This window comes from Lithobates pipiens, unplaced genomic scaffold (assembly GCF_037356315.1).
Source record: "Lithobates pipiens isolate NorthernLeopardFrog02 unplaced genomic scaffold, aLitPip1_a1.2 Scaffold_13, whole genome shotgun sequence".
NCBI classification, from domain to species: Eukaryota; Metazoa; Chordata; class Amphibia; order Anura; family Ranidae; genus Lithobates; species Lithobates pipiens.
Window position 1 is genome coordinate 448,475,466 of NW_027507718.1, and position 16,645 is coordinate 448,492,110.

General features: G+C 44.0%; 1 protein-coding gene across 1 annotated transcript in view; it reads left to right on the forward strand.

Annotated features, from left to right (window-relative positions):
- Positions 1-16,645, forward strand: part of TAPT1 (transmembrane anterior posterior transformation 1) — a 125,328-nt gene that overhangs the window by 70,170 nt on the left and 38,513 nt on the right. Inside the window, exons 6-8 of the mRNA XM_077477742.1 lie at positions 9,280-9,377; positions 12,295-12,364; positions 15,852-15,932. Coding sequence (XP_077333868.1) covers positions 9,280-9,377; positions 12,295-12,364; positions 15,852-15,932 — 249 coding nt within the window. The remainder of the gene's footprint in view (positions 1-9,279; positions 9,378-12,294; positions 12,365-15,851; positions 15,933-16,645) is intronic.

Below are 16,645 nucleotides of genomic sequence, written 5' to 3' on the forward strand. Positions count from 1 at the left end.
CGTCGCAGTGCCGAATCACAAAAAGTGCTTTGGTCAGCAAAATGGTCCGGTCTGAAAGTGGTTAATGTGTTTTTTTTTTTTTTTTTTTTGTTTTTTTTTTTCACATTTTAATGCACACTGAACCTTCCGGACATGAAAAATTTTGCAATTGTATTCTTACTGGTGCTAAATGGGATCATTGAGCTCAGGGTTGTGAAAGAGTCAGCATCCTGACAGCGATGACTCTTCCCTGCTGTCAGTGGGGATTCCCTGCTGACAGCAGAATGTAAACAAAAGCGCTGACAGTAAAAAAAAAGCGTGTGTGTGTGTATATGTGTGTATACCGTATTTGCCGGCGTATAAGACGACTGGGCGTATAAGACGACCCCCTATTTTTCAAGTGAAAACATAGGTTTTGGGCAATACTCGTGGTATAAGACTACCCCCCTTCTGAGGCAACACCATTTAAAAAAAACATTAGAACGATTAAAAAATACAAAGCAAGAATGCCAACTACTCATCCACCATGCTGTGATATGTCATAAAGTAAATCAAACAATAATAACACATACGGGGGGCGTGGCCGGATGCGGGAGTGAGTGAGTGAGAGAGTGCGAATGCTGGACGCCCGCTCTTAGCCTCCCCTCACTCTCCCTTTATGTAAAGAAATTTCCCCGTTAACAGAAGTGGCGCCTAGCCTGGGTTCCCAGCCGGGCTCCGAGCTCAATACAGCGGCCCCAGCTTCCTTACTCTGGAGCTCGTCGAAAACCATCAAGCGGAACTTGGCGTTAGCTCTCGCGGGATCTCGTACCAGCGTGAGCCCAGTGTCATCTGTGACGCGTCACTAGGAGCGCCACTAGGAGCGAGTCGATCTAAAGGAGCCCGCGGGAGCCCGAAGGAACCCTCCCAGCAGACGCTCTGAGAACAGATACAGCAGCTTGAATTAAGAAGACCCAGGCGGCGGCCCGTAGTAATTCACGAAGAAGCCTATGGTATCTACCTAGGCTAACGGTAAAGCGGGAGTGAGCCGCGGGGTGAGAGGCAAGCAAGGAGGAGGGGCAGTACCCGGGAATGGGCATATGAACGTTTAAATATACTGGTCCAGTGTCATTGACCCACTAAGCTTGCTTGTTGGGAGATAGAGGCTGCTAGACTCTCGGTGCTTCCGGGGCTTATTGAAACGGCTCTCCCCCCCCCCCCCTTTTTTTTTTTTTTTCCCCTTCATATGACTGTATGGCTGTGTCTACAGCGTGACGAGCTGTGTTAACCAACTACGCAAATTCAATACAGCGCTAAGAAGCAGATAATCTGTCGGTGGAATAATATCCTGTTTTCACGCTAAATCTGTATGGTCAGCTTGTTGTCCCCTTGGTTTGGGGCCACTGCACTATTGTTTGCTTCACCGCACGGACTTGTACCATATTGACAAATTAGGGGAGGGGGGGGAGGAAGAAAGGGGGAGGAGGGGAAGGCGAAGGAAGGAAAGGAGAAGTAAGCAAGAGAGAAGGGAGGAAAGAAAGGGGGAGGAAAAAAAAAGCTGACTGTTTGGAACTGACTGTTTGGAACTGCGCCTCTATTGGTTCTCTACCCTTCTCATTGGTGGTCAGCTAGCCTCCTTTCCCCCCTTTTTTTTTTTTTTTTTTTCGGTTGTACCCTTCCTTCCCCTCTCCCTTTTTTCTTCTTTTTTTTTTTTTTTTTTTTTTTTCTTTTTGGGGCGACTTTATCGCAATTTTCCAACACCACTACTCTTAGCCACTTCTCTACCATGCTTAGCAAGCGGGCCAATGAGGACGGGCTGATTGGTGAGGGGAACCAAAAAACCCGGGCAGCCAAAGAGAAAGCAAACCAGGCATCTGCTACTGCGGCAGCAAAATTGGAACGCTTTGCCCATGCAACTTCCCCTACCAGGAAAGGGCCCCATCAGTCAGCAGGGCAAACAAAGATACAGGGGGGCACTACGGAAAGGAGAAGCATCACTCAACTAGCATCCAACCCAGGCCGATCACCTAGTGGAAGCAAGATGCATGATCCAGCTGCCGTAGTAAGCAAGATAGCGCACAATATAATAGCTCCGGTGGAATCCCCTCCGCTAGAGGATGATGAACCCACATTGCGCGATATTTTGCAGGCAGTCAATGAATGCAAGGTGTCTATAGGGGGCCTTGATAACCAGTTAGGCAGTATTAAAACTGAACTGCACTCCATGGGCCAACTACTGAGTAACACAATGGCAAGAACCACGGTCCTGGAAGGAAGACTAAGCACGATTGAGGACGATCTCTCCCCATTACAGCAAAAAATAAATGTGCTACAGAAACAAATGGCCATATAGTCAGCAAAATTAGATGCGTTGGAAAATAGTAACCGTAGGAATAACATCCGTCTGATTGGCCTCCCAGAGGGAAGCGAGGGGCCCAACCCTATAAATTTTCTGGAAAACTGGTTCAGGGAACTTTTGGGCAATACCCCTTTTACCACTCTCTTCGCTATTGAAAGGGCCCATAGAGTTCCCGCAGGCCCGCATCCATCAGATGGCCGTACCAGACCTCTGATATTGAGACTTGTGAATTATAATGATCGTATTATTTTGCTACGAAGGACCAGGGAACTGAATGATGTCCTTTATAAAGGATCTAGGGTTTCGTTCTACCCAGACTTCTCACCAGATCTACAGAAACAGAGAGCCGAGTTTATCCCCATTAAGCGAACCCTCCGTAAATACAAGTTAAACTATGCACTGTTGTATCCTGCCCGGCTACGAATAACTGCTTTTGGCTCAACTTTTTTTTTTGGCACTCCATGGGAGGTGGAAAAGTGGCTGGAGGAACATAAGAGTGATTTCTAGCTATTTTGTAACCACTAGGACTGGCTAACAGGGCCGGCTCCCTGGGGACCCTTCTTCTCTTCCCCTCCTCCCCCTTTTGGGGGTGGTGGGGAGGAGGCGAGGGGCAGGAGGGCTGTGCCCGTCAATTTTCTTTTTCTTCTTTTTTTTTTTTTTTTTTTTTTGAGCATTGTATAATATCTGCACGAGAAACAATTCTATTGAGTAGAGATGTGGAATATTTATTATGGTAGTTAGATCTAGTCTGAGGCACGCAATTATAATGTTATTTAGCACTTATTAGCAAAGAGGGGTGAGCAAGGGTGCTGGCATAATTGTTGGTATAAATAGTACAATACAATGTAAATATCACTACAAATTTCACATAAGTCTTCGAGGGGTCGTCACTGAATACCCCCCTTTTTTTTCTCTTCTTTTTTTTTTTTTTTTGAAGTAAGAGAGTACTGTATAATATTTGCACTTGAAATAACTCCATTTAGTAGCAACGGTGAATGTTTATCATGGTTGTATGAGGTATGTTACTATAAGGACACTCTTCACTGATTAGTATAGGGGGGTCAGAAAGGGAGATGGTATGCACGGTACAATATAGTATAAATATTATTAGTAATGCTTAATAGTTAAGTATCGGGGGGGCTGGTATTGAATATTTTCTGCCATCCCCCCTTTCTCCTTTTTTCTTTTTTTTTTTTTTTTTCTTTTTTAGGCCAGCTCGGGCCTACGCTGCATTGGAGGTGGAGTGGCTGAGGGGGGTTGAGGCGAGGCAATCTGGGGAGTCTAGGGGTCCCCAGGTAATTTGGGTGAGAGGGGGGAGCGGGGACGGGTGTCCAGGGTTTCGGTGAGTATGGAAAGTCGGGCCACAATAGTGACCCCCAGGGGATGCCCTGATGGGTGGAGGGGGGGGGAGGGGTCGTTTAGTTGGGTTGGGGGGGTGGGGGGACGAGAGGGGGGGGGGAGAAGGGATGGGTAGCAGGGTTAAGGGGGGCACCTCGAGCACGTATAGCTGGTACAACGGAATCGGGGGGGGCGGGGCGGTGGGCCCGTCGTGGGAGGGCGGGCCCCCTCCTCTCCCTCTCCCTTGTCCCGTCCGATCTGGATAGTAGTAACATCTATGGGTAGTGTACACATCATATCATGGAATGTGAGGGGACTGGGAGATCCAAAAAAGAGGGCAGCAGTTTTGCTGGAAACAGAAAGGGGAGGTCCTGGCCTGCTCTTTTTTCAAGAGACACATCTAACCCCTAGTACAGCCCCATTGTTAAGGAACCGGAGGTTTTCGGCATACTACCACTCCTTTTACACATCATACTCTAGAGGGGTGAGTGTTCTTGTTAAAAGAGGCACGTATTTTCTGTGCAAGGAGTCCTCTATTGATAAAGAGGGAAGATTTGTTTTTTTATACGGCCTGCTGTGCGGGCGTCAATGCATCTTAGCCAATATTTATATACCCCCTCCCTTTAAACTGGAAGTAATGGTCAAACTGATGACGTTCTGCTTAGATAAGCCAGATGTCCCATGGATAGTAGTAGGCGATTTCAACGAAACGCTGGATCCGCATATGGATAGATTTCCTCCCCCATTGGTGACCAAAATAGGGCGCTTGCAGGGCTTCGTCTCCGAAATAGGGTTAAATGATCTATGGCGAACACGTCATCCTCAAGCAAGACAGTATTCTTGCTTCTCCAGTACTTACTGCACACTATCAAGAATTGATATGGTGCTGGGTAATAAAGTAGCCGCGGAGGTGGTCCAGGAGATAGAATACGGAGCAAGGGGGGTCTCAGACCACTCCCCCTTGTCCATGATACTATCTTTGGGTGCTAGACCAGGTCCAAGAGAGTGGAGGATAAACCCGGGTTGGCTGGCATTAATGGGTGGCCCAAGCCCCCCCCAGGACAAGATAGGGGAATTTCTTCAAATAAATAGGGGCTCTGCCCCTCCGGGTATAGTCTGGGACTCCCTAAAAGCCTATATTAGGGGCACACTAATACAACAAGTCGCAATTATCAAGAGGAAAGCTCGAGAGCAGGACCTAGCAATGAGAAATAAGGTCGCCCAGTCAGAACAGGCATACATAGCAGCTCCATCGACTGTAAGCCAGCGGGAATGGGTGGCCAGTCAACAAGTCTATAAAATAGCTCTCCTAAAAAAAGCAGAGAATAGGCGGATATTTCAGCGTCAGCATTACTTTGGCGAAGGAGAGAGGGTAGGTAGAACCCTCTCTCTCCTGGTTCAAACTAATGGTGCGCCAACAGTAGCCCAGGTAATTAAGTCTCCTACAGGTGATCTTGTCTCCAGCCCCCCCGCGATTATGAGGATACTTTATGATTACTATAAAAATCTATATAAATCCGTCATCCAGGAACAAGGTAATTCAGCTACCGATTTTTTACTTCGGTCAGCAATACCAACTTTATCAATGGATGACAAATTATCCCTTGAGCTACCACTTACGCTGGAAGAATTAAAAAATGCAGTAGCCGCAATGCCCAACGATAAATCCCCAGGGCCAGATGGCCTCCCAGTAGAAATCTACAAACGTTATGGGGATGCCCTACTACCGGAACTCCTCGTGACATTGAATCACGCATTGGAGACGGGGGAGCTCCCCGCCTCGATGCGGGAGGCCAATATTATTTTAATCTTGAAGGAGGGCAAGGACTGCCAGGAAGTTCCATCATACCGACCGATATCCCTGCTATGTTCGGATATCAAAATACTAGCCAAAGCACTTGCAACTCGGTTAAATACACACATCCATAAACTCATACATCCAGATCAGTCGGGCTTTATCCCGGGTAGGGCAACCAGCACCAATATTAGAAGAGTCTTTCTTAATGTCCAATTACCCAGAGATAATGAGGGGGTGGGGGCTATCTTAGCACTCGATGCTACTAAGGCCTTTGATAGCTTGGAATGGGGCTATCTGTGGAGGGTCCTAGAGAGGTTTGGATTTGGCCCCGTATTTATCCAGTGGATAAAATTAATGTACAATAAACCTAGGGCCAAAATTAAGATGGGTACTGAAGTCTCTGAATCATTCCAACTGGAGAGAGGTACAAGGCAGGGGTGCCCGTTGTCCCCCCTCCTATTTGTATTGGCCATGGAGCCCCTTGCGGCTCTGGTAAGATCTTGTCCGGATATACAGGGATTTCGACGGGGTAGCGACGAGGAAAAAATTGCCTTATTCGCGGATGACCTCCTATTTTTTATTGGCGATGTGGACTCTACCCTGAATAGAGTGATCCATCTGATAGGCGAGTTTGGTCAACAATCAGGCTTAGAGATCAACTGGGGCAAATCAGCTCTTCTACCACTGTTCAGGTATGGGGAACAGGGGGTGCCCTCAACGATAGTAGGCCTGGAGACGGTGACTAAGCTGAAGTATTTGGGCATCTGGATATCTGGGGACGTAAGTCAATATGCCAATGAGAACTTGGCACCACTACTGTTGAAAATGAAGACGAAACTTAATAGATGGTGTGGCCTCCCTCTCTCGGTGGCGGGACGCTGCAGCCTAGTAAAAATGCTCTGGCAACCCCAAATACTTTACATTTTACACAACTCTCCAATTTGGATTAACCAGAAATGGTTCCAAACCATGGATTCGCTTATTCGGGAATTAATTTGGAAAAAGGGGCATGCTCGGATAGGGTTGCATACGCTGCAGCTCCCCGTCGCGGAGGGAGGGTTGGCCATACCCCATATGGGTGCATACTTCCTGGCTGCCCAACTCCAGCACTTAGCAGGGGCAGGGCTCCAAGAGGGGGGGCCTATAAACCATAAGTTGATGATGCTGGGAGCACCTCATAAACTGGTACCCGAAGCCCTGGAGGCTAACGCCTTTTCCTACAGATGCCCTACTAATACTCTAATGAGGAAGGTATGGCAGCAAGCAAAGCAAAAGTTAGGATACGCGGGAATAACTACTTATACCCCTCTATGGTGTAATCGCCACCTGCCCGAATTAAACAAGGTAGATAAAGCTCCGGAATGGGATAGTCAGGGGATTAATAGAATAGTGCACTTCTTTGAGGGGAACGTAATGAAACCCTTCGAAACTATCAGACAGGAATTTAATGTCCCTAATAGGTCGTTCTACAAATATTTGCAGTTGAGACATGCAATTCAAGCCCAATACGGGTCACTCGCTATTGAGCGAACTGAAATCCCCCAGCTCCAGGCCCTTATAGATCGTAGGCATGTAAAAGGCCAGATTTCGCGGCTATATACAAAGCTTAGAGGCAGTTTCTTGAAAGGTGAAGGCCCAGCCAAGAGTAGGCAGGGTTGGGTGGGGGATGTTGGCCCGATATCTCGGAAACAATGGGCTAAAACGCTTGAACAGGGGCATTTGGCCTCTATATCTCCATCTCAGCGAGTGTCCCATTTGTTCCTTATATACCGGGCATACTACACCCCCCAGAAGCTATGGAGAATGGGTAGGAAACCTAGGGATGAATGTCCTAGATGTGGGGCACCGGGTGATCTCTTCCACATGGTATGGAAATGCCCAAAACTGTATAGCTACTGGTTAGAAATAGTCATTAAAATAAATAGAGCTTTTAAGACCACCCTGAAACCCGAGGCCAGGGCCTGTTTACTGGGGATATTTGAAGGGGTAAATATTCCTCTGCCAATTAAGCCATCCGTCCTGAAGTGCTTATATCAAGCTAGGCGATTGATAGCAATTAATTGGCAAGCTAAGGATCCCCCGGATACTGGACAATGGGTTAATGCAATTAACTCTTTAATATGGTGTGAGAGAGCAATGCTTATAAAGCTAAATAATTTAAGAAAATTCGAGATATTATGGTATCCTTGGCTGAGTGATATGGGGTTCCCTTTGGAGTGAGGTCAATATATGAATGGTTTAGAATCCGCTGGGTGGGTGGTAGGGAGGAGCTTCCCTTCCCCCTTACGTGGATCTTTTTTTTTTTAGGGGTGGACTTTGGAGAGGACTCTCCTTTCCTCTACTCTCCCCTTTTTCAAAAATTTCCTTTTCTCTTTCTCTTTTTGCTTATACGGATATAGCTATCTGGCTACGACTGAGACGGTTGTTGCCGGCGCTGCGTGCTCGAGGCGGGCTGGGTGGGTGGGAGGGAGGTTTGGGGGGGGTAGGGTGGGGGGAAAGTCCATCAAGGGGAGGCATTGATGAGTAGGCGGTGCATAGCAGCTTCAGTGCACTAACTTGCTCGATACGTAATTTGTCTCTTCTTCTCCTTTTCTATACAGCACAATATTGTTATTTATGTATGGAAAACCTTTAAAAAGTATATCAATTAAAGTAGGGCAAGAGGTGGGAAAGAGAAGGAAGGGGTAGGTTGGCGCTGAGCGGGGGAGGGGGGGGTCTCGCCTCCCATCCCACAACACAACCCCTAGATGGAGTGATTGGGTGTGGGGACGACGCCTTCACCCCTCGCCTATCGCCAACAATATATGTAACACTTAAGCCCAAATGTGATTTATGCTATGTTAACGTTTTTACTCAACTGTATCTTAATTTTTGTTCTAGAATGTAGTAGGCTATGCTACCTTGGCCCCTTAACTTATCTTTTTGTATTTGCGAAAATCTCAATAAAAATCATTGAAGTTAAACAATAATAACACAAACAGATCTATTGAATGCCACAACACTGGAAAGTAGAATTTTTCACTAACCAAACCTATACCACTTTTGGGTTACATTCTATGGGAATTGTCCACCAAAATGCATTTAATAACCCCCCTGTCATATGTCCCAGATTTACCTGTCCCTCTTGGGTGCCTGGGACCTCAAAGGCAAACAGTAGGATGTATAGTAGTAGGAGATCAGTGAATGGATTTACCCAGGGAAGTATGGTGAGCGGTGTATTATTTTAATGAATACCTGCTTGGATTGGCAGAGGCTGTAGCATCGTCAGCCCTTGTCTCTCTCTCTCTTAATAGAATACATCGCTCGCTGGGATTGGCTCAACAGCGTATACTGTTTGTAGCTGCAGTCACATACAGTATTAGCAGACATTTGGGGGCTGACATCCATCGGGCAGCATTGCATACCTGTATACCCGGCGTATAAGACGACCCACGATTTTTGGGCATTTTTTTTAAGTGTAAAAGGTAGTCTTATACGCCAGCAAATACAGTATATATATATATATATATATATATATATATATATATATATATATATAATTATTATTTTTTTGAATGTGGAAATGATTTCAGACATTGACAGTCCTGTATATTCACCGCATCTGTTTTATTCTGATTTAGTTATACTCATTAGCATGGTGCATTTGATTTAACACCTGTCATTTCTAAATCTGCATTTTTTGTCAAAATATTTAACCATAAACCATCACTGACAAGAATTTCCCTTTACAGCGTAAGAACAGGAAACAGCACAGGTGTTTACATTTTTCTTTACAATTTTGTGGTCTAATGTACATTGACACTTTCCTTAACCTCTCCGTTCATAGTTTTACATGCAATCCTAATACTAGTGCAAGCCACCACGCTCAATGTGGCCTTCAACTCTCACAACAAGTCGCTGCTTACCATTATGATGTCCAACAATGTAAGTGTTTTGAGCGAGGTGGATGCTGAAGCCATTATTAAAGTGGAACTTTAGGCAAAACTTTATTTTTACTTTTGGACAGAATGGAGAGGGATTGAAACTTTGTTGCTCCTTCATTTTCTCCCCCTCTGTAGATTGTCATATGATCACACTGATTGCCACATCCGAAATGTATTGCAAACCCAGAAGCCTGTCATGTCAGTGAAGTCCAATTATACACTTTTTTTTTCTTCTGCACTCTCTACCGTGTGCCTCTAAAGTTGTATTCAAGGGCTTTGCAGCAGGCTTGCTTTCTGTCTTCAGACACCCAACATCATACAGGACTCACTGACTGTCATAGACATGCCCCCAGGCCATCAGTCACTGCTACTGCATCTTCGATAGTACACATAGCTTTTATAGAGCCAGTTTCATTTACATGAGAAAGAGATGTCTGAGTGGGATGGGGAGGTATAAAAATATAGACTGCTGCAAACTAGAATTCAACTTAAAGGCTACTTTCACACTGGGGCATTGGGGACATCAGCGGTAAAGCGCCGCTATTTTTAGCGGCGCTTTACCGTTATTTTTGTGGAGGGCGGCGGATCGGCTGCGCTGCCTATGAATTTTAATGGGCAGGGGCTCTTTAGGAGCAGTGTATACACCGCTCCTACATTTCTGCAAAGATGCTGCTTGCGGGACTTTTTTTTTACGTCCTTCCAGCGCACCGCTCCAGTGTGAAAGCACTCGGGCTTTCACACTGAAATGAAAGGAGAAGCTCTTTATAGGTGCTATTAGTGTTGTAGCACCTGTAAAGCGCCTCAGTGTTAAAGACTGCCCATTGAAATCAATGGGCAGCGCCCGGAAAAAGCGTCAATGCAGCGCATTTAACCCTTTTTTCGGATGTTAGCGGGAGTTAAAAGTGCCTCGCTCTCACCTGAAAGGGGCCTCAAAAAATGACGGTAAAGCTCCGCTAAAAATAGCAGCGCTTTACCGCCAACGCCCCAGTGTGAAAGTAGCCTTACTCGTGCTTTTACTCCTCCCTGGACAGCAGTGTACTGTCATCTCTCCTGCATTACTTCTATCCCCCCATATCCGATCATTGGTGCTAGTGTCTGCCTTGTTGCTCCACTCACTTGGCAGCTGTTTGACAGCCATATTGTCAGCAGACCGAGCACTCATGGCAATTCCTAACTGGTCTGCTGAAAATAAGTTCTCAGTGCAAGCTTAACTCGGCCATAGACCGAATCTCGGCTAGTTCACCAAGGACCATTCATCAATCAACTTGGGTACGACCAGTCTGATTTTTTTTTTTTTTTTTACATGCAATTACCGCTGGCGGCTATAACCGCTAGTCGTAATCCTTGTGTTCTGTTAGCTGGGAAGGCTCCTTACCAGCAGAACAAAATAGTGGACTGTGACCCTGACTGTGTTAATGGGGTAATCAAGCAATATCCCCCCTCCCCCACTAGAACAGGAGAGAACTGCGGCTGTGCAAAGGAGCCTGAACACTGTAATTGCTACTTAAAGGATAAGTTCACTTTTTGGGAAAAAATAATAAACATGCATACTTTTGCAGGAAATGTGCATTTATTATTTTTTCCCCTAAGGAGTCTGGAAAGCATTGCACCCATGATCAGTGGATCGGGGGTGCAATGCTAAATTCTTGCAGACCAGCCCTGCAGCTTTTTGCCCATCCCTCCATACAGGCTGACTGTTTACAAAGCTGAAGGAATTGTCGAACTATGGGGCAACCTCCATCAGCAACCTGCCAGTTCATTTAGAACTACCAGTCATTGGCCGCAATGGCTGATTGTAGTTCGTGCATTCACACCAACTGTGAATGAATGATGCGGACGTGTGGGTGGAACGTAAATTTAAAATCGTGTCAGCTGACATGGGGATAAGATCCCCGCTAGATGTCATGGGGGAGGCTGTAGCTGCTGGGAGAGGGAACATGTTACAAGTTCCAGCCTAAATACATGTGGAAGGTGAACTTATGAGAAGCTAACTGGATTAATTCTCTGCATGTATGTGTATGACTAGTAAGGAACCAAAATGGTTTTGTTAGTTTCCTCTCTTCTTTATTCTCTTTATGCATATTGTCTGTTCTTTTGCTATGAAGTATATTCTGGAGATGGGGAAAAAACAGCTGCGTGCATGGATTGAATGGGAAACCCCTCATTGACTATTGAGCAGACTATTATTTATAGTAAAAGCATATTTTATTGGTACATCAGTATCATAAAAAAAATTAAAATAAAATATACAGAAAAAAAGACGTGCACACTATTATATGCGTTACATCTGAATACCCTTCACAAGCAGGAATATGGCATGAGAAAAAGCTGCCCATACACAAATATGCTTTTACTATATATAATAGTCTGCTATATAGCCCATGAGGGGTTTCCTGTGCAATCCATGCACTAAGGCAGGGATATGCAATTAGTGGACCTCCAACTGTTGCAAAACTAGAAGTCCTATCATGCCTTTGCCTCTGGGTCTCATGCTTGTGGCTGTCAGTCTTGCTATGCCTCATGGGACTTGTAGTTCTCAAACAGCTGGAGGTCCGCTAATTGCATATCCCTGCACTAAGGTGTTTTTTCCAATGTTTCTAATGGACAGTGGCAGATCTATTCAGTATACCCCGCTTTGCGCTAATGTTTCTTGTATTCTGGAGATAGGATACATTTAAAACCCTTCTTCTGTTGCAGTAAAGAAAATGATAACTTGTATATAGCTATGCAGTTAATTTGAATTCTGTTTAAAAAAAAAAAAAAAGCTGCACATGTGTAGTTCCAATTTCCAGACCCCAAATGCTGGCGGTCGTCCTGCCCAAGTAACTGCATTAAGTCTGAGGTTTCTGACTGATCTCAGGTCTCTCTGGTGATGTCCTACTCAAAATATTAACCATTTTGTGTATTTTCAATTTCAGTTTGTAGAGATAAAGGGGAGCGTGTTCAAGAAATTTGAAAAGAACAATCTCTTTCAAATGTCAAACAGTGGTATGTATAACTTTCCCTTTCTTTGTATACAGTGTTTGCGAAACCCTAATTGGTGGGACCTCGGTAGTAAATGTAGTCAGTGCATCCCTATCAGTATCTGTAACACGTTGGTTTCTAATCTCACCTGTTATTTAAAGGACAAGTTTACCTTTGGGAATTGTTCCATCCATTTTATCAGGGTGGAACATATAACACATTCCCACTCCTGCAGCCGCTAGAAGATTCAAGCACATGGTGTAACAGCAGTATGAGGAGAAGCTCCCTGTACCAGTTGCAACTTTTAAAAAAGCGGGGCTGTGCCCACACAGCCACTTATTCATTCACAGAGTTCTGTGAATGAATGAACGAACAAGTACCAACATCCTTTGCAGCTGTCGACTTGTAGATCTTAATGAACTACCACAGGGCTGTTGAGCGCTCTGATAGTTCATTGATATGATGTATGGGCAGACAGCTTACACTGACGGTCTGCAGGAGTCCTGCATGGCACCAACTGCTGATCTCTGATGCAATGCTTTCCATGGCCCCTAAAAAAAACAATACTGAATACACATTTTTTTTACCTGCAAAAAATGTGCATTTATTATTTCATTTATTTATTTTAAAGGTGAACTTTATACTTATCCTTTTAAAATTTACATGGGTGTTTGCAGTATAGTTGCCATTTGTCAGACTGTTAATTGAGCACACTGATTAGCACTGCTGCCTTACAGCACAGGTCCCTGTTCATGGCAAACCAGGGTGACGTATGTATAAAGCTTATGATATCCCTGATGTTGCATATAGTTAACAAAGTGCTGACCATAATGTGTAAGGGACCAAATGTCAAAATTAAGAAATCGTGTACTTCAGCCTCTTGCACACTGCTTTTTTTTTTTTTTCTGACCTGAAATGCAGCCCATTGTTTACAATGTGCCATGTTCACACAGGCGCATACAGAAGTTCTGCGTATTCTTAAATTAAGAAAAATATATAGCAAAATCTGCGTTTCTGGTCAGTATTTTTGACCATAAATATTAATTGATTTTCCCTAGGAATATATTGTCTGCACATAAAAATGTGCAAATACGCCCAAAGCAAGTACCCAAAATGATGTCCAAAAAAGCAGGTGCTCAAACATCAGTACAGGATGCAAGAGACCTTATAGAGTAACTGTTGAACTGAAAGCTGAGTTGCTGTGAGTTACCATGAGTGACTAATTTTTGCTCATTACTCATAGTTTGGGTGTGATGAAAAAGGTTCTTGTCCTTTTGCTTACATGTTACTTTTATTGCTTTAATAATTTCAAAATAAGAACTTAAAGATCCAGTGTGTGGCATTTTTTTTTTCCAACCACTTGCTTCTCAGGTGGAAGTTTTTGCTGCCTATAACAAGGTGGCGAACATCCTCAGTGGTGTACAATCTGAGCTTTGAGCCTAGGTTCACACTAACAGCGGGAATGAAACTGTGCAAGTTAGCTAAACTCACGCGATTTCGTTCTCGCATGTCAGTCCTGACTTCAGGGGTGATTTCAGAGACATCTGTGTGGGTTTCTGCACAGATGTCTATTGAAATCACACCCCAATATCGGCAAAAGTAGTACAGAAACTACTTTTGGTTATCAGTGCGGTGTCGCACCAATTTGGACGATGCCATTGCCGGCAATAGCTGACGACTTGGCATGTCAAATCACATGAGTTGCAATGTGAACCAGGGCTCCAAGCTGTATTTGCCAGTGATCTGTCTGTAGGTCTTGACAACTCCCATTATGTTCATTTACCAATTTGAACCCTTCCCAGCTGGACATGGCTCGAGCACCTTCCCTAATGGTCCATACATTTTTTCACACTTCATTATTCTTCAGTATGTTCTTTCAGTCAAATCCTTTGTTTTTAAAATAGAAAAAAAAATTTAGGGTTTTTTTTTTAGTTTAAATCCGGCCCTGGGTACTTACATGAAAGAAGATTGTCCTGCGTGCTTGTGTTTGGCTGCTCCATTCCTAGAAATCTTCATTCTTCTGCCCCCCAGATACCCCTGCAGATTTAATTTTCCAGTACTGCGGGGGGGGGAGAAGCCAACTAACTAAAAAAACTAACCTGCAGACAGACAAACATACCACCCAAGGTACATTTCTGTGTTACAAAAAGCAAAAGAAAAACAAAACTGTTTCTGAAAATAGAAATTGTAGGAGCAACACTACTATTTACACGTTTCCATTCCTTATTCACCATCATCCACCAAAGGCTGTAATTTCGCACCCAGTTCTTCCCACACTGACTATCTTTATCATCTTTGAGATGAGCCGAATAGTCAATCTGGTAATAAGTCAATTGGTGTCCACCTAGTGGCACTATCCTTTTAAATGTGCTGTTGAATTTTTATGGCATTCGTTTTGGGAATTTTCTAGGCCAAAACTATCAGTAATGAGCAGTACAAGGTTTACAGGATATAAAAATCCTAAAGATTTCTTGGAATGCAGAGCAGTTATCTGACCACCTACAGTAATTTGATTGGTAGGTGAAGGGTGTACCCAATATAAAAAAAAATATTCAAAATGTCAGGGTCAATTTTTTTTCTATTTTATCTACAAATGTAGATAAATACATATTGACAATGTGCAATGTTTACTTGTGGTCATGTCGGTGACATTTTAGATTGTTTTTTCCTCATTAAAAAAAAACATATTAGTAAAGAATGCTTTTGGTCCACCCTAAAGCCTACATTGGTGATCTGTTTGCCCCTTTTACATAGGTGGTTAGTGTTGTCTGCCCTCACCACCTTTTCATAGGCAGTCAATGTGTGCCTCCTTTCATTGGTGGTGAGTGGCATTTGTCACCCTATCGTTAGTGGTCAGTGGATTTCCTGTGTATATGTATTTACCTGAACTGATCTGTGCAGAGGTCCAACGATGCTGCCTCCTGACTTCCCCAGTAGTGACCTCGGGCTGGAATTACGTGGGCAGCAATTGGGCAGGAAATCATCCAATATTCCCTTTATAAAACCAAAGAAGTGACTCAGTAGATTACAAAGCTCTTTTATGTGTCCCTAGACCTGGGATATGTGCCCCCCCCCAGTGTCGGGGTTTATTGATGCTTCTGAGGGGCTGTCTTCCCACGGGGACATTTGTTGGAGTGACATCTGTCTGAAAGAGGATTTCCCTCAGGATAGATTTGCTGTTTTTTGCTAATCTGATGTGATGACAGATAAGCTCATCGATGGGGGGGTTGGGGGTGGAAACAAGACCCGTTTTAAACCTACCCTATGTTCTCCAACACAAAGAAAATCTGTCAAGAAATGTTGGCTTTTAGATATCAATAAAGTGGATATAGACACTGTGGTTTAGTTTATTATTTGCATATTAAAATGCTGTCCATTGACCGAATCGGTCAATAAAGTAGTAGCTATCATGTTTGAGAAATATTGACTCGCAAAATTAGTTTATTTGGTGGCACCTTCTCATGTCATTGTCTTTTTTTTTTTTTTTTTTTTTTTTTTTTTCCCCTCACAGATATTAAGGAGAGATTTACAAACTATGTGCTACTACTGATTGTATGTCTGCGAAACATGGAGCAGTTCTCATGGAATCCAGGTAAGTGTCTTATTATTGTTTTTTAATCAGATTTTAGTTTAGAAACTTTTCATTGTTGAAGATTGTACAACACAGAAACAAATTGCTGCACAGTGCAGGAAACAAGATCTACAGATATACAACCAAGGAGTGATCATATCCAAGATAGGTGAACTAGAGAAAAATTTAAGATAAAGTATATCCTAGAAGGTCTGTAAGGGGTTCAACTGCAAGGTTGATCCCCAGTAACCCATTAAGTGTACCAAACACCTCTGTACGCCACATGAGATGAATAAGAGATCCTGGGTGTCCACACCTGGCACATGACGGGGCGCTTTACACCCTAATGGCGCACAAAAATTCAGGGGTCCTGTATACTCTGAAGGATTAAAATCTACGTGGGTCTATGTGAGAGGCACAAAGACCAATTGGAGGGACAGCAAGACGTCTTCCCAATTGTGCCCTGATATGGGACCTATGTCCTTTTCTCACAAAGCTCTTTATTGAGCCTGTTAACAAGGACCTCAGTAGGAATTTTGAGGTCTGTCGGTAACAGGAGCCTGACGAAGGTTTGTTTAACTTTCTTGGGTATTACCACAATGGCAACCTCATACATAGATTCTGGAAGCTTGCAATTGGGGAGGGCTTTGTTAAATGGAAATATCAATGGGGCAGCAGCACTTCTCCATACTTTTTATATATTTCTATAGGAAGGACGTTCGTACCATCGTACC